General features: G+C 34.5%; 1 protein-coding gene across 18 annotated transcripts in view; it reads right to left on the bottom strand.

Moving 5' to 3' along the window:
- ADAM22 (ADAM metallopeptidase domain 22) overlaps positions 1 to 17,652 on the bottom strand; it is a 254,828-nt gene that overhangs the window by 49,582 nt on the left and 187,594 nt on the right. For all 18 annotated transcript variants that reach the window (XM_031939952.1, XM_031939953.1, XM_031939954.1 and 15 more), the window contains exons 10-18: positions 16,552 to 16,623; positions 15,562 to 15,728; positions 14,163 to 14,247; positions 12,342 to 12,432; positions 10,885 to 10,936; positions 8,796 to 8,895; positions 4,877 to 4,948; positions 4,579 to 4,671; positions 108 to 188 (exon numbers count right to left, since the gene is read on the bottom strand). In XM_031939952.1, coding sequence (XP_031795812.1) covers positions 108 to 188; positions 4,579 to 4,671; positions 4,877 to 4,948; positions 8,796 to 8,895; positions 10,885 to 10,936; positions 12,342 to 12,432; positions 14,163 to 14,247; positions 15,562 to 15,728; positions 16,552 to 16,623 — 813 coding nt within the window. The remainder of the gene's footprint in view (positions 1 to 107; positions 189 to 4,578; positions 4,672 to 4,876; positions 4,949 to 8,795; positions 8,896 to 10,884; positions 10,937 to 12,341; positions 12,433 to 14,162; positions 14,248 to 15,561; positions 15,729 to 16,551; positions 16,624 to 17,652) is intronic.

Here is a 17,652-nt window from a genome sequence, read left to right as displayed (position 1 = left end):
TCCTTCCTTCTTTCTTTCCTTCCTCCTACTTCCTTTCTCTTTCTCATTTTTTCTTTCCTTCTCCCTCCACCTCAGATTTGGGGAAAGCTATATTTATGAAAAATTACCTGGCTGGAGTTTCCTGTACATGTTTCCTCAATATCACAGTCATTCACTGCTTCCCGACATAGAGTTCCCATAGGTTGAAACTAAAAAAAAGTAAAAAAGAAAAGAGAAAAAGGCTGAAAACCCCTGAAAACATTAAATGCAAAACAATGGTAGGATAGTTAAACAGCTTTCTATCAAACACCAAAATGGAGATGTCTTAATTACTCTTTGGAGACAAGTACTTTTTGCTATTATTATGAATCTCTGTGAAACTTAGGCAACTTTAGGGACAGATACTGTTTAATATTCTTTATAAGAATTTTCTTATTATTGTTCTATAAGAAATGAGGAACAGAAAAGCCTGAACTGATGCTGAGTGAAGTGAGCAGAATGAAGAGAACATTGTATACAGTAACAAGAAGATTGTGTGATGATCAACTGTGATGGATTTGGCTCTTTTCAACAATGCAGTGACACAAGACAATTCCAATAGACTTGGAATGGAAAATGCTATTCCATCCAGAGGAGAGAACTAAGGAAACTGAATGTGGACCAAAGCACGGTGTTTCACCTTTTTGTTATTTCTTTGCTTGTTTTTTTTTCTTGTAGTTTTTTCCTCTTTGACCTGATTTTGCTTGTATAACATGACAAATATGGAAATATGTTTAAAAGAATTGTACATATTTAATGTATATTGGATTACTTGCTACCTTGGGGAAAGGTGAGCTAAGGGAGGGAGAGAGAAAAAATTGGTACACAAAGTTTTACAAAATGAATGTTGAAAACTAGATTTATTTGGAAAAGTGCTATTGAAAAAATATTAAGGAATTTTCTTTTTTCTTTATATTTTAGGTATTTTATGTATTTATATCTGTAACTAATAATTCAAGTATTTCAGAGGGATCTGATGGTCGAGGGTAGTCCATAGTTTGACCATGGATACAATTAGGAGAGGTATATAAATGTGAGTTGAATTCTGGGCCTGGTGTCATGAATAACTGTGTTCAAATCTATTCTCAGGCACTATAGGACTATCAAGTCACATAAATCTGTTTGTCTCAGTTTCCTCAATTTGTAAATGGGAATAATAACAGTACTTATTTCCAAGAGCTGTTGTGAAAATCAAATGAGATATTTGTAAAATAGTCGGCATAGAGTGCCTGGTACACAGTAGGCACTTAATTCTCTTCTATGAATCTCATTTTCTAAAGGAAATTAACAAACTGGAAAGTACACAGAGTAAAGTGAAGCAATGCCCATCAATTAGGAGTAATTCTGGGGAATTTTAGCCTAGAGAAGACTTACAGGGTACATGTTAGCTGTCTTGAAGTATCTTACAGAGGTATTTTTCTTAGGAAAAGAGGAATTTTATTTACTTTCCTTGGGTCAAACATAGAACTAAGTGGATGAACTAAGAAGTGGAAGAACTAAATGCTAGTGCATGGAAACCATAAAGAGGCTAACTCCAATTCAAAATAAAAACTATCTAAAAGTATAGTAAGTATAGAAGTAAAGTCTTCAAGTGGAGGCTGAATAACCAACCACTGTTAGGGAGAAGAATCCTGTTTTAATTATTAGATTAGATTTGTGTGATGAGTTTCTTCCAACTCTGAGATTTCATTCAATATAGAACCCAGGTTTAAGACTTTGCTCAAATATTTACTAGCGACCCTGGGCAAAGCTACTGAGCCCCTTTGATTGTTAATTTCCTTACCTGAAAAATGGGAACAATTTTAATGGAAGGGGGAATAAGAATTTATATAGTGACTATTATGTGCCAGGCTCCTTGCTAAAAGAGTTTTACAAATATTCTCTCCTTTGATTGTCACAACAGCTCTTAAAGATAGGTACTATGATTACCTCAGTTTTACGGCTGAGGAAACTGAGGTAAACAAGGTTACACGATATGCTTAATCAGTACTGTCTGAGTTCAGATTTGAACTCAGGCTTTCAAATCCTCAAATATTACTTGTGAGGAAATTGACTTTTGTAAACCTAAAATTGCTATATAAAATGACCTCCATACATTCACGTAAGCTGTCTTCCATGGCTGGAATATAAGTTGATTTATCTTCCCTCATAGAATCCCCATTTCCTTTCAAGACTCATTTAGGTGAAGGCTATCCTAATCAGCTCAGTTCTTAATGCTTCCTCCTCCTTTCCTGGATATAGGTGTGGACATGTTCATAAATTCTAAATATAGAAGGAATCTCAGAGGAAATCTAGTTTTATCCCATCACTTTACAGTTGGGGAAACTGAGTCCCAGAAAGTTTAAGTGCCTTACCCAAGATCACACAGTAATCATCAAAGATGAAATTTGAATACAGATCTTCTGACTTTAAATCTAATGGTTCCCCCACCACCACCACCACACTTTCTCCTATAAAGCTCTTGTTTGCTGACAACAGAGTGTGGAGCCAGCTGTGACCTTATTACATTTTCAAAGCCATTTTGTAATAGGCTTTTATTGGGGAGTTATGGTTACTCCCATGTTTGGTGCATTTTTTATGTTCTGCTGCTCTTGATTGGAAATGATTTTATCACTAAAACTACAAAACCAAAGAAGTGAATTTTAATAAACAACTTGCTTTGTAGCTGAGATGATTAAAGCAAGTAAAATTGAAGTAACAGGGCCTAAATCATATAGTGAAAAAGAAATCAAGCCAAAGACGGTCCTCAGCTTTCTGGGTCTTGTTCAGTGATGTACTGACAACTCTACAAGATCTGCAGTCTCTAAAAATACATTAATGACCATATTTCTGTATTTCTAACCCTTTCACAAGGTAGGAAGAACCCTTGGAGGGCATGTGAAAGGGCTTGAGAATCTCTGCTGTCTTATTAACTGACAGAATGGCTTTTATTATCTACTATTATCTATTAGTCCTAAAAATTTGCCTACAGGGATGCCTCAAAGTATGAATTCAAAGATTATCCTAATCTCAGCCCTCCATTAATTCAATCAATACTTATGTATTAAATGAGCCCTGATGTAGACTACTTGGTACCAGGTTCTGCAGCAAGATAGAAAAGAAGAAAAACCATAGACTAGTTCAAAATTTCAGAAGAATAAGGACAAGGATGCAGGGGGATGCAAATTAACTTTAGTAAGAGGCTTCAGAGAGCAGAATGGTGATCAAGGAAGTGCTAAGGGCTCAAATTTGGAAGGTTTGCCCACAAGAAGCTTACATTTTCCTGAGGAATACAACATGAAAACAAACAAAAGCCTGAGATGATTTGGCATCTGAAAAGAAGTTAAAAAATCTTTTCCTAATGCAGGCTGAGCAACTATTCTCTTATGATTTGAACCCAGATCCCTAAATTTGCTAAGGACTAAGTCTGTAAGCCTTCCTTTCCCAATTATTCATATTCACACCTGCGTTAAACTTCTTAGAGATTCAAAGCACTGGCTCTTATTTGACACTTCATCATATATTACCTTGCACTGCTATTTGACCATTTTATGTGTTTTTCTCTCCCCAGGGAAACTGAAAGCCCCCTTAAGTACCAAGGCCCATTTCTCCAGTCTCTTTAGGATATTCTTTTTTACATTTCGTTGTCTGGGACTTTGAAATGATTTTATCATGAAAAGAACAATTACCATAAATCAAAGAAGTGAATAAAATAAATCTCCAAAATGTACTTTGCAGATAGGCAGATCATGTAGAAGATGAAAGTTACTGTGCCCAGACCACTTAGTTCCCAAAATGAAAGGATGAGAAAAATTTCACTGTTAAAAATTTTTTTTGGTAAAAGGTCTAGTGGAAAAGGATTGAATTTGGAGTATGAAGAACTAGTTTGAAATGAATTCTTCTACATCTTGTGCTTTTGGTTAGGTTATTTAAAAACTCTAGGCTTCAGTTTCCTTATTTGCCAAATGAGAAATTTGGAGTTGGTGATCTCTAAAATTCAGCTCTAAATTTTGTATTTAATCATGTGTCTTAAACTTCTTTTCCCCCCTTTCATTTGACTTAAAATAGAGTAGAAACCATAAAGAAACTTAAGAAAAATACTGATGACATGTAACTCCTAGGGAAAATATAGCAATTTCTGAGAACTCTAAGGCTAGCATACAATAATCTGTTGGCCAATGCCATAAAATTCAATGATGGGAGCTGTTCCACCTCTATTCAAAATTCTTCAAGAATCTATAGAATTCATGGGTGCAACCTCACTCCTACCACTGCTCAATTGTACCTTTAACTCATAAAACTAGCATATCAGTGACTTGAATCTGATCTTTGTTTCTCTTTCCTATAAAATTATTTCCTTGTTTCTGGCTTTTACAGATTCCAAAAGGAGGGAAAGGAGAAAAAGAGGGAAGGAATAAAGATTAGATGAATATTTGCTTCCATTAATGTACAATAGTGAAATAAGGAAATAATTCAAACAATATGTCCATTCTCCATACTGAATACTATTTCCAGCCTCTTCAAGATCTGGAATGAGTTAGTCACCTCTTGTCAATAGACTAAGAGCTAGGATTCTAGTACCTTGCACTTTTTACAGCAAAGACCGTCACTGCATTGGGAGTCTTCTGTCAAGGTGCACTTCTTACAGCAATCTGCTCCTTCCCGGGCACACTCCTAAGAAAGATAAATATTTGAAAAGACAGGAGTCTTATTCCTCAATTAAATTTATTCTATTTCTCCCTCTCAAAGTATAGTCTTTCCACAAGAAATCCAAACAGCTTCTCTGTGCATATCTATATTAAGCATTCTCTGTACTTTTACTATCCTAGTGAGAGAGGCATAGGATTTCAGGGACGTTTGGCCACCCCCAAGTACTTACTGCAAGGGTGCCACAGTCACACTCTTCTCCAGTCTCGATGAAGCCATTGCCACATTCGGGAGGATCTAGTAACTGTGGAGGGAAACCCAAATATTAAAAATCTCACAGGATTCAGGGGAACATGATATTCAAACACAGTCATAAAGATGGCTTTGGCACAGAGGGAGTCTGTCAAGGACACACATATGTACTCAAAGTGCATTACTTTTCTTTTTTTCAAGTGGAAGTGCAATGGGAAAAACACTAGATGCAGAATCCAGTGTCCTGGGTTTGAATCTTAAGAGTTATCTCTTATAATCCACATGATCTTGGGCATATCACTTCAATTCTTAATGCTTTAATTTCATCCCCTGTAAAAATGAGGAAGCTGGATAAAATGAACTTCAAGATCCTTTATACTTAATCCTACAAATTTAGAATCCAGAATAAAGTATTTCTGCTTTCATTTCAGATGCGATCATATGTCTTTAGGTGAGACAGAAGCATACAACCAAGTATATTTGTTCATCTGAATTAGATGGTATAATTATTGACTTAAATTACACTGAATTAATGCTTGGAATTTTCCCCAGCCATGTCATTACAAATTTCAATACTAAATAGCTAAATGTTTGTGATATTAATTTTTTTCTTCGTCATTCAGAGGGTTTGTTTTACAAGTATAAAATTTAATAGAAACTATTCAGACACTCCTAAAGTTCCTTCCTTTACTCTCTGGACAGATTAAGAAACTTTCAGTAACTTAACTTTGTGTAGTTCTATATTTCTTGTTTGCCTGAGACCAGTTACAACTTTTGTCCAATAGTTATTTACAATATATAACAATAACTGAGATGCTGACATTCATATAGTATCTTAAGATTTGTAAAGTGCTTTACGTGCACTTGAACCTTCATAACATTCCTGTAACTAATATAGGCATTATTATCCCCATTACTGCCATCAATCAACAATCATTTAAAAATGTATTTTGCATTTGATGATGAAAATGAAACCCTACCCCAAAAGTAATTTAAGGTTTATTAGAGGAAATAAGACTTGTGAGTATGTGTGTGTGTGTGTGTGTGTGTGTGTATGTGTGTATGTGTATATATATATATATATATATATATATATATACACCCTATATATATTTACATACATATGTAGATATATACACATTTGATTAATTTAATGAACTCTCAGGAAACTCCCTTTACTAGTGTAGATAACTACCTTCTCTGCTACTTAGATTCTTAGTTTTCTGGATCACTTGCCCAGGAGAACACAGTCAGTTTAGGTTAGAATTGAGACTATGCCTTCAAGGCCAGCTCTCTCTATGCACTGTCTCCTACACAAAATAACTATACATTATATATATGTGTGTGTATAAACATGCATATATATGTGTATATATCTGCATATGTATGTATATATGTGCATAGGTATATATATGTTTGTGTGTATATAAATTTGACAGCAGGGCATTGGCAGCAAATTGGAAGAAAATTTCAAATGGCTGATGGCACTTAAGCAGAATTTTGAAGGAAACAAAGAATTCTATGATGGAGTTTGGGAGCCTGACCCTGGATGAGCTATTCCACCTCTCAGTGACCCAGGCAACTCACTAAAATGGTGACATGTCTTGGCAGAAGAATTTTCTCTCCAAGAACTACCAATGAAATTACATGAGCATCCATTATGCCACAATTCTTTGTACTGCAGATAGAAATACCAAGAATGAAACAAATCTTACTCTCAAATAGCTTACGTTCCATCCAGTTCATCATGCTACCATACTAATTCTGCCATTATTATTTTGTTATTAAAAATACTGGCTTACTTTTACTCTGTTGACCATATTTTATTTTCTTAGACAAGGAGATAAGAAGAAAAGACGGTGAATAATACATTTTTTTGTAATTAAATTTTTTTTTTACTTACCAGGAATACAACCCACACTAGAGAGACAACAGGCATTCAAACGGACATATGGTCTTTCATGACTGCCCAAATCTAAAACTCTTGCACTCAGCGATCCCATTCCCAGTCCTGCCTTCACAAATAAAGTAATTGTTCTTTATTTTCCATTCCAGGTTGAAAGTGACCCTCATAAGTAAGGCAGCTTTGAAAACCTGAAGTGGCAAGTGATGCAGATGAAAGATACATTTGTTCACTTGTTTTGGACTCAGGACAAAAGCTATTTCAGTAAAAAGCCCTCAGCCTCTTTCAATGTTAAAAGCAGCAGTGGTTTCCTTTCATTATATTCCCTCACCTCCCTGAGGTTTTTGAAAGGGCTGGCTGTTCTGTAATCCAGTGGGATACAATTTAAAAATTCCCTAGCATGGGATAAGGAATGAAAGAGGAAATGATTACTAGGCAGTTCCACATACTGCTATAGAGGCTGATAATCTAATTCACACAATTAACTGGGACAAAGCATTCTCTTTTACTTTAACATGTAAATGTATCCAAAATGCCTGATGAGAATAACTGGAACCACTTTCCCCTCTAATCAGAAACCACAGAATTTAATAAGCTATAGCTAAGTACATGGTATGAAAGGTTTTTTCCTTCAAGAAATTTTGATTTCTTAATAAGAAAAATGGTTTTGACAATGTAAAGTACTTGGAAGGCAGAGCAAGGATAATAACAGAGTTTGGAGGATATGTCAACACCCACCCTGCAAGGAAGCAAAGTTCAAATCTGTTTATTAAGCACTAGGAAAAGCCTTAGCTGTAGAAGCAAATGAGAAAGTGCACACACACACACACACACACGTTGAAATAAAATGCTTACTTTTGGATCAGGGAGAAAATTTGATATATCTGAATAAGGATGTACTTGACCTCTGATCTGAGAGTCCACTGTGTCCCTTTGCCGGAGTGTTGTGTTTGATTCTCCTCACAGAATTAATTTCATTTGTATATTTTATAATAAAAATGTTAAATACCACATGTCTTGAGAAACATACACACACACACACACACACACACAGACTAGAAAGCATCTGAAAATGCAAATTGAGGGAAGCTTGTTTTCCTGACTTGAATCTATGTCAGTGTTTGTCCATATAAAACCAAGATGAAAATTTTTCAGAAAGTGAATCTTCTTGCTATAAACTAGGATGGAGAGTCTCAGTTCTGGTTACAAAGTTCAGCTAGCTATTGCTGTCAGCATGGTGTTTTCTGTGGATTCATTCCCATTTCTGGTCCAAGGTTTCGGCCCCCTTTCAGAAACCTCACCTAAGCTTATGGAGACGATTCCATACTTTTCATTCTTATTCTCCCAAATTTAGGGTATAAGTGAAATCATGGTTATTTGCCCCCAAATTATCAAAATTCTTTAAGGCTACTAAGTTACTAAGCAAGTGCGGAGATAAATTGGTAGAAGGATTTTCCTTATTAAGACTTTCCTATACCAGTAAAATCCAACTGAAACCACCACCACTAACAACAACAAATAAACAGCACTGGGAGTTCAGGTTTTCCCCTTTTTTCAATCTTTAATCATATAGATTAAATATATATACATATATATTTAGATATATAGATATCTAATATAGATAGATAAGTAAATACAGTGAATACAGATGCAACACCAAGCTCTGGAGGCAAGGTCATTGTTTCTACTACCTTTGGAGTCATATTCCTGGGCCTTCTACATGCAGTTACATTCAATCATCCCCTTATATTTGTGAACCTTTCCCAGGTTCTATCTTTTTCTTCACATCATTATAAATCCAGCTCCAGGAAAGGTAGATCCAAATTTACACTAGTGTTTCACCTTATCTAGACAATGAGGATTACTGACTCGACCAGAAATCTTTTATTTCTGGAGTCCTATGTCTTGGAATGTATGTTTCTGAAGCTATAAAAGACCAGCAAATAAATAGCCTCTGTTCAGTATTGCACTCTGTGAGGGGAACTCATTTTATTACCTTTGATGGTTTATTGAAGAGACAAGCACCACCTCCATTCTTTAAGAAGTCATGATATTCATCAACATTGCACTGGGAGAACTTTTTAGGGAGGTAATAGCTAGAAAGAAAAAAAGAAAAATCAGTAGTTGGACCCCTTTGGTTTCCCTTTCTGGTGATTAGTGTGTACATTCCCCTTAAAAGTAGAAGAAAAAGACAATTCCCACTCATTCACAATACATTTATTCAAGTCATATAAGTTATATTTGAATGAAAAAAAATAGCTTAATGGTTTATATGAAAACCAAATGTACTTCAGCAGAATTGCCCTCTCTAACTAAAGAAGATGGCTCATCTATTGCAGAGCAATCTCTCCTGGAAAATTGGTATCATTTGATAGATACTTGTAATCAAAACACCAAGACTGATTCTCATCTCTCTACATTTCCAAATTTCTAGATGCTCTTACTTGCTTATAGTGTGGGTATTATAATTTCTAGACTCTCTTATGTGCTTATAGTGTGGGTATTATCACATTTACCTTTTAAAAACAAATGCATTCTACTTTCCATCTCCATCCCAAGGCTATTTCTTCACATCTGAAATGCACTCCCTCCTTTTAATTCCTAAGTATTCTTCAACAGTTAGCAACCAGAATTTCCCTAGTGATCAGTCCTCTCCCACACCTCAAATATGACCCTGTCTACATTTATCTAGAGCAGTTAGGTTGTGCTGAGAGTGCTGGACCTGCAGTCAGAAAGAATTATTCAAGTTCAAAACTGGCTTCAAGAACTTACTATCTTCTTGAGCCTGGACATGTCGCTTAACCCTGTTTGCCACAATTTCCTCAGCTGTAAAATAATCTGGAGAAGGGAATGGAAAACCACTTTAGCATCCTTCTCCATTTCTCTAAATAGACTTTGAAAAATATAAGAATAGGGACTGACTTACAGCCACTCTCCAGAGTGTATAACAGTGCTCCCACATTTGGCAGATTATCACTAAACTTTTCTGGATTAGAATTGAATTTTTTGTTAGCTGCAAAAGTATGTTAGATGCAAAGTAAATAAAAAAGAAGTTCAAAATAAAATTATTAAGGGAAGACACTGGAAGCTAGGAGCCTCAGAAAAGGCTTCATCTAGAAGATGGAGCTTGAGCAGCATCTTGAAGGAAGCTAGGGATTCCAGGTGGCAGAGATTAGAAAGGATGGCATCCTGGATAAAGATATTGAGAAGGGAGATGAAGGAACTTTTGTGAAGAGCAGAAAGAAGGCTAGTATGATGGGACTGCTGAATGGAGGAAGGAGGATAATCTATAATGAGACTGGAAAAATAGCTTGCAGTCAAAGTTGCATAGGGTTTAAAAAACAAAACAAAACATTCTACATTTTATACTGGAGAAAAATGGGGAACTAATAGAATTGCTTGCAGAAAAATGTTAACAGTTAAATGTAGGTTTAAAGAAAACATCTTTAGTACCAATAGGAAGCATGGATTAGAATGGGGAAGAATGTGATTTAGGGAGATTAACAGGAACACAATTGCCATAGTTAAGATAAGAGATGATGAGAGCCTTAACTATGGTGATGGTAGTGTGAGTAGAGAGGAGTTGGAATAGAAGAGTATCATGGAGATAGAAATGGCAGCATTGATAACTGAATACATATTATAGATGAATGAAATGGGGAGCCAAGAACAACTCAAGGGTTACAAACTTGGGTGACTAGAAAAATGGTGATGTCCTTGACAGAAAGAGGAAGGTATGATAGAGGGATAGCTTTGGAAAAAAAGATAGCAAATTGTTTTGGATATGTTAAGTTTGAGATGTCTCTGAGATAATGTGGTATGAAATGGGCAGTCTGGCAATATGGGACTGAAGTTCAGGAAAGTGCCTAGAGTTCGATTAGAGATCATGGAGTTATCTCCATAGAGATAATAAGTTCAATATTGATTTTTTCCATAAATAATTATGGTGACACTCTCTGTCTGGAGTTATCCTAATTTTGGTCAGTAAGTTCATAATTCTGAGTAGTAAAGTCTACCTATCTAAGGAATATTTCATTATTTTCTTATTATTAAAATGTGAAAGTATAAAAAAGGAAAGCACTTACCCTGTGTCTCCCATTATACATCCAGACCATGTGTCTTCACACTTACACTCACCTAAGAAAAACATAAATATGCATCTCAAGTAAATATAATTATGAGTTTTCTATTTTAAAAACAGATCTTTAGTTAATTCTCATTCCTCAAAGTATCTTTTGAAAAGCACTATCTGTTATTTCTTTTTGCAAACATGCCTAACTTATAAACACCAAAAGGCATTCCCCTTCCTCAAAAACGCTTCCACGTTTCTAATACTCTACACATCAATTTACTAAACTATTATACTAGAAATTTTTATGATCCCATCTTTTTCCTCAGTCTTCACTCTTATCAGTTTACAATGACCAAAGCAAGGATTCATTCAGAATGTCCAATTGAAATCTTTTTTTTCTTCCCCAAAATTTAAATTCCCAACAAAATTTATTAAACAAAATAAAAATACTGTGAGAGGGACCATCTTCATAATAACGTAATGATATTAGAATTATGTATAGGAGTGGTGAGTAAGGATGAGGAAGAGCATCCTTTGGTCTAAGGCAGAAAAGATTTATCCTAAATATAGATATGGGTAAATTGTGCTATGGCTACCAGTGAAACTAACTATCCATGGACAAAATTCAATTGAAGTGAACAGATAGATCTGACTTCTTGGAAGCTATTTATTAAGCAAATTTTACTGGTTCCATGAACAATATTTAAAATAAATAAGGAATGTATTAAGATTTGAATTAAGTACTTAATGGTTCCTTGTCTTCATATATTTATACTTTAAATAGCTTTATAAATATAAATTCTTTTTGTAAGTATTATATATACACCTCATGCCTTGATACTACATAGCTAGGGTTTTCCATTCAATGGAAAAATAACAGCTTGACCTTAGTTTAGCCTTACAGTTACTCCTATTTACTTCTACTATGAATTTTTAGGGATTAGGAATAGGAACCGGATCTATGATTTCATTAGTAAAGAGAACTTCCAGATCTGGAAAATCCTTTTACCAATGCAGGTTGACATCTTTACTGAAATTTATAATCATAGAGTTGCATAGTTACTTGGCAGTCACACAATCAACATGTATTTTTTAAAAAGGGATTTTAAACTCAGTTCTTTCTGGATTCAAGATTAGCTCTCTGTCTATGATTTACATTTCTTCCATGAACTTAATATAGTAGACATATGTTTTTATTTTACAAAATTTTTTATTTTAAATTTGATGTTATTTTACTTTTTATTTTATTTCACCAATATCACAAATATTAATTACTCCTATTTTATCAAAGAGCATAATCTCCTCCTGGATACTTATTTTGCTTTCAGGTGAGCAAATGAATTCCACTATTCCCTTTCCAAATTTCAGCTTATTAAAGTATTTTCCAAACAAAGTTATATATAAAATGTTACTGATATATTGTATAAAATTATCTGATATAAACTTATATACAAACTTTCTAAAACTTACCGCTTACTAATTTTCTTTTATCTGAGAAAATACCAAGATTATGTGCTAATGATTGGGCAAGAGTGACTGCCATTAAATCCGTTTTCCCAAACTGGAAAAAAAACAAACAAACAAACAAACAACAGAATGTGTAAAGTATTATTCTTGTCAAATTGCACCAGAAAAAAAATCTCAGAAAATAATCAAGCTTGAATAAATTTCAGGAATTTACTTCAGCACAGGCTCAACACATTCACTTGGCAAAGAATATTGGATATTCAGAAAGAATTCAATTTAATGGGTGTTTATTTTGCACCAACTATATGCCCAGTCCTGTGCTGAAGAAAACTGTCAGAAGTCATTTGTTTGATTGTGCTTTGATCTAATAGGATTGGTAACTAAATCTAAAACTGAAGCCAAATGGAACCCATCTTTAACTGAAAATTTTGATTTTTCTACAAAGCTACAATGGAACTCTTAGGCTGCTATAAGGTAGAAGTGAGTGGAGAAAACCTTCATGGACCTATTATCACTTGGGAAACTTTGACACTTAAAATATCCCCTTCTTCCTTCCCTCCTCCAAAAAACAAACAAATCAACCAAAAAAGCCATTGCCTTCAAATGGAAATGCAGTATAAAGAAGTCTGAGATTGAGAGAAGCATTAGGATTCATTCTTAACCAACAGAAAATAAAACATTTTTCAAATTTGGGGAGTGAATTTATATTTGACCTCTCAATGTTTCTAGAAATTCTAGAAGATATTCTCTTATCTCATTTATTTTAGCCTTATATTACTCAGAGAAATTGCTTTTGGGAATACTGATGACAAGCCAGTAGTCAAGTTTTCCTTCAGAATTGCCAAATTCTCTGATAGTCAGGAATTTAAAATTGGGAAGCTAGAGAGTAACAACAACCAGAGAATGAGTCAATTTTCTGAAAAATTTCTGAGAAATAAACAAGGCTTTATTGAATATAGGTAAAACTGAAGTTTCATATACTTTTTTTTTTTTTTTTACTATTCACTTCTTACATAATTTATAAAAACAGGCACCTAAGTGGCTTCGGTGGCTAGGCATATAAGTAAAGAATACTTCAGTTCAAATTCCTCTACAGACATTTACTAACTGTGGGATCCTGGGCAAGTGATCCAACCTTTGTTTGATCTGTTTCCTAGTCTGTACAATGATATAATAATAGCATAGTATAATACTATGCTATTATATAACATAAAAAATATAATATTATTATATTGCTATTTATTATTATATAATATATTATATTATTTTATGCCAGGGTTGTTGTGGGAATCAAATAAAATTGTATTTATAAAGCACTTAAAACATTACATAGTGTTGGCAATTATGAAGTAGACTTTTTTTATAGTAACTATTCATACATAGAGTATGCACAATGCAAACAGAAATTGTTTTCAATAATGTTTCCCTATTCTGTCTTCTAGTCTTTGTAGTGATGATGTACTCTATGTCAATAAATCAAAGATCTATGAGTGCTAGGACTAATGGCCAGGACTAAAGAGTGCCAGGAGAAATGGTATCTGTAACTTTATGCATCAGTCTTAAAGAACTGTCTGAAATTTGAGAGAAATTAATTCACTTGTCCAAGGACAAACAGCTTATAACTGTCAGAAGCAGAATTTGAACACAGCTTTTTTTAAAACTCCAAATCCAGCTTTCTATCCACCACGCTACATCCCCTTAGACATTCTATACTAACAAATGATAAACACAAATAACTTGATATCTGAAAGTTATGCACTATTCAGTAATTATGTTGAAAGCAGTGGGGAACTTTTTGACTATTTTCCAGATGTGCACACCTACTTCATTCACTCCTCCTCCTTTCAGCAACGAGCATATCCCACCAATATAAGCTGCCCCACTTCGGCTACTCTCAAATCGACTTCCCCTTTTAGAAAAGGAAAGAAACAAACAAAAAATTGCTTACTGTCCACAGTTTCACAGCACCTCAAAGTGTTAATTTACTACATTTATTGTCTCATGACAAGTCACCGTTTCTAGACTGCATCAGCTTATGAGAGAAGGATCTTTATGCATGCACACATAAAGCAACAAATCATTAGCTCATGGATCGATTAATCTTCAATAGAAAAACACCTCCTAGAATTCTCTCCCTCACTTCCCCATGGAATTCTTATTAGGCAATTTTAGATGATTTCTTAAAATTTCTACAGTGTCATCTATGGTGATGGTGCACACTGATATTCCCAGACAGATGCTGGTTGATGGCTTGAATTTAGGAGTTCTGAGCTGCAGCAGGGCTAAAGCTAATCATGTATTCTCAGAAAGTTTGGCACTAATATGGTACCCTTGGGAGCATGGCCGCCAACTGGCTACCTAATGAGGTGTGAAACAACTCGAGCCAAAAACAGAGTAGGTCAAAACTTCTATTCCATTCAACAGTGGAGTTAGTCTGTGAGTGACCACTGTACTGGTCTGGATAAGATAGTGAAAATCAGTCTCAAAATAAAAATGAATATATAAATAAATTGACAAGTGAATGAATAAATATATAAGCAAAAAATGAATAATAAAGTGAACAAATTCAATGACAATTACTAATTATCACAGATAAAATATGCCAATATTTCACTATCGCAAAAAGAATTTCAGAAAATTAAGAAAAAATACAAAATGGACCTGCAGATAATGTGTTATTGGATAGGAAGTTTCAGGAGCAGTATCAGAAAATGGGCATGCTCAGGAAAACACCAGCCTGTGCTGCCTAAAAAATTCATGGAAGGTACTCTAGGCTATCCTTTCAGTACAAGAATATGTTTGTTAAAATATGATGTTATACCAAGGAAAACCCATTCTTGTGAAATTCTAGCTACATGGACACTGGAAAAATGAAAGCAAGTAGATGTTAAAGCATCATTCAATAAGCATTTATTAACCTACAAATATGTATTAGGAATTGTGATAAGTCATTTGAGATACAAACAAAAGCACACAGAAAAATGAGTCTGTTATTCATTAAAAAATCTTGAAATTAAGACGAGTTTACATGAAAAACAATAGAATCTATGCATTTAAGTCTGCCCATCTTTAAGACCCCCCCAAATAGCTTTGGGATAATTGTTCTTAATTATTTAATGAGGGAAGGGAACAAAGATAAGTCTCAATCACAGAGAACTATGGATTCACAAGAGAATGGCAAAAAAAAAAAAAAGGCAGTAAAACAGGATGTGAAAGGACATACGAGAAAAGGTGGACAGCATCGCTTTTCTCTTTGATAAAATCCTTCCGATATTTCATGAACTCACGGAGGGTCGTCAGCGGTTTTTCAGAAATGGTGAACTTGTTGTCAGCTGCCCAGGTTTCCATGGCAACCAACACTATCCTTGTCTTAAGTTGTTCCTTATAGATCTAGTATAGTAATGAAATGAACATACAAGTTGTAAAATCAAAGGACATATGAATAAGTCTAGAGGAAGCCTGTTAGAAGTAGGAAACATCTTGAATTTTTAAATAGTTGGAGTGGAGAGAGGGTTTCAGGAAAGACTACGAAAATCAGTAGAAAAAATCTTTTCTCTAATTTCCATATATTTCTCCCAAATAACTATAATCACATACCAGAGAATGTAGTTAAGGATTCTGTTATGACACGATCTGACACTGTTAATAAGGAACCAATTTGTATCCCTTTGCTAGCATCTTAGGCAGAATGTAGGTCAGTCTAAAGCTTCCCTAAAACAATGAAGAATCCTAGGATAAATTATTTCTACCCAATGATGGCTCTTAGAAAGCTCTGGAGAAACCATGGGGATATGAACCTTAGGTAAGCCAGCATAATTGAAAACATAAGAACCTGAGGTCCAGATATCAGCACCTATCTTGGATTCATTCTCATATGGAGGGTACCTGGTTCTATCTTTGGATTATTTTATTTGAAGTCATCCTGTAAGAAGAGAATCAATTCTGATCTTTATTCTGGGAGGAATCTATAGAAGGGATTACAGACATAAACCATCAAATTTGATTTCCTTTAAACTATCTTCCCAGCCACAGATTTAGGTTTAGAAAACCTATTATGAGGTTATCAGAATCTTCAGGAAAACACATGATTTCATCTGTAATCTCCATCATCCACATCAGTTACACTATAAAAGGACAAGGTATATTATGTGCATCATTAGCAAGTGTGATTTGCAACTTATTGAGAATGGCATTTAACTGAATTTATACTTACTAAATCTGCCATGTTCACCACGGATTTAGCGTAGGTATTTGTATGCATCACCGAGAGCCGATGTTTTTTAAACTGAAAATGAAAGAAAATAAGTGAAGAGTTTCTCAAGTCAAACATTGGTAAATTAAGATTTTGAAGGTACAGTCAGAAAACATGCATATAATTAGAAAGTATGATAATAATGCAAGTTTTAAAGTAGAAGTAGATTTCTTGAAGACATTTTTCCCCAACAGAATATTTCATGGACTACTGAAAAGTGCGCACAAGGTCTACATTTTAAGACACTAGTCCTACTTTTGCAACTGTAGGACTGTGGGTAAATCATTTTACCTCAGTTTCCTCATCTATAAAAAGAGAGTTTGATATGAAATGATCATCCTCCTTCTATTTCTAAGGCCCAGTAACAAATGTCTATGACTGGGACAGAAAGCTGGTCTTAAGATCCCAGAAATATCTCCTAGAAATCTTGGAGAACAATCACACAGTAGTAGTAGGAATAATCACTCAATTTTTCCCTTCCTTCCTTCCTTCCTTCCTTCCTTCCTTCCTTCCTTCCTTCCTTTCTTTCTTTTTTTTGCTGAGGCAATTGGGATTAAGTGACTTGCCCAGGGTCACACATCTAGGAAGTGTTAAGTGTCTGAGGTCAAATTTGAATTCAGGTCCTCCTGACTTCAAGGATGGTTCTCTATCCATTGCACCATATAGCTGCCCCTCTAGTTTTTTTTAAAAGCATTTTTTAAAGTAGCCAAATGTTAAATCATCTTTTATAATTATAATATAACAATGAAGAGAAGGATAATGTAGTGGATAGAGGGCTAGATTTGGAATGAAAACAAAATGATACATCCTAGCCATGTAACCTTGGGCAAATTATTTAAACTCTCAGGGTCCAAGGAATTTCTCCAATTATATAAATTATATATATAATACATGACACATTATTGCATATAATATAAATTACAGATGAATTGCTAATCTGTGTTGATGAGAGTAGTTTGCACTAAAGGAGTTTATCAAATCAATGAAATCATAGATCTAGAAAAAATAAATAAAATAAAATTCTTATCAAATCTACAAGAGGCAATGTGGGATCATAGAATG

Source organism: Sarcophilus harrisii, chromosome 5, assembly GCF_902635505.1.
Source record: "Sarcophilus harrisii chromosome 5, mSarHar1.11, whole genome shotgun sequence".
Taxonomy (NCBI): domain Eukaryota; kingdom Metazoa; phylum Chordata; class Mammalia; order Dasyuromorphia; family Dasyuridae; genus Sarcophilus; species Sarcophilus harrisii.
The sequence above is the reverse complement of the archived record's forward strand: the minus strand, read 5'-3'. Positions and strand labels throughout refer to the sequence as shown.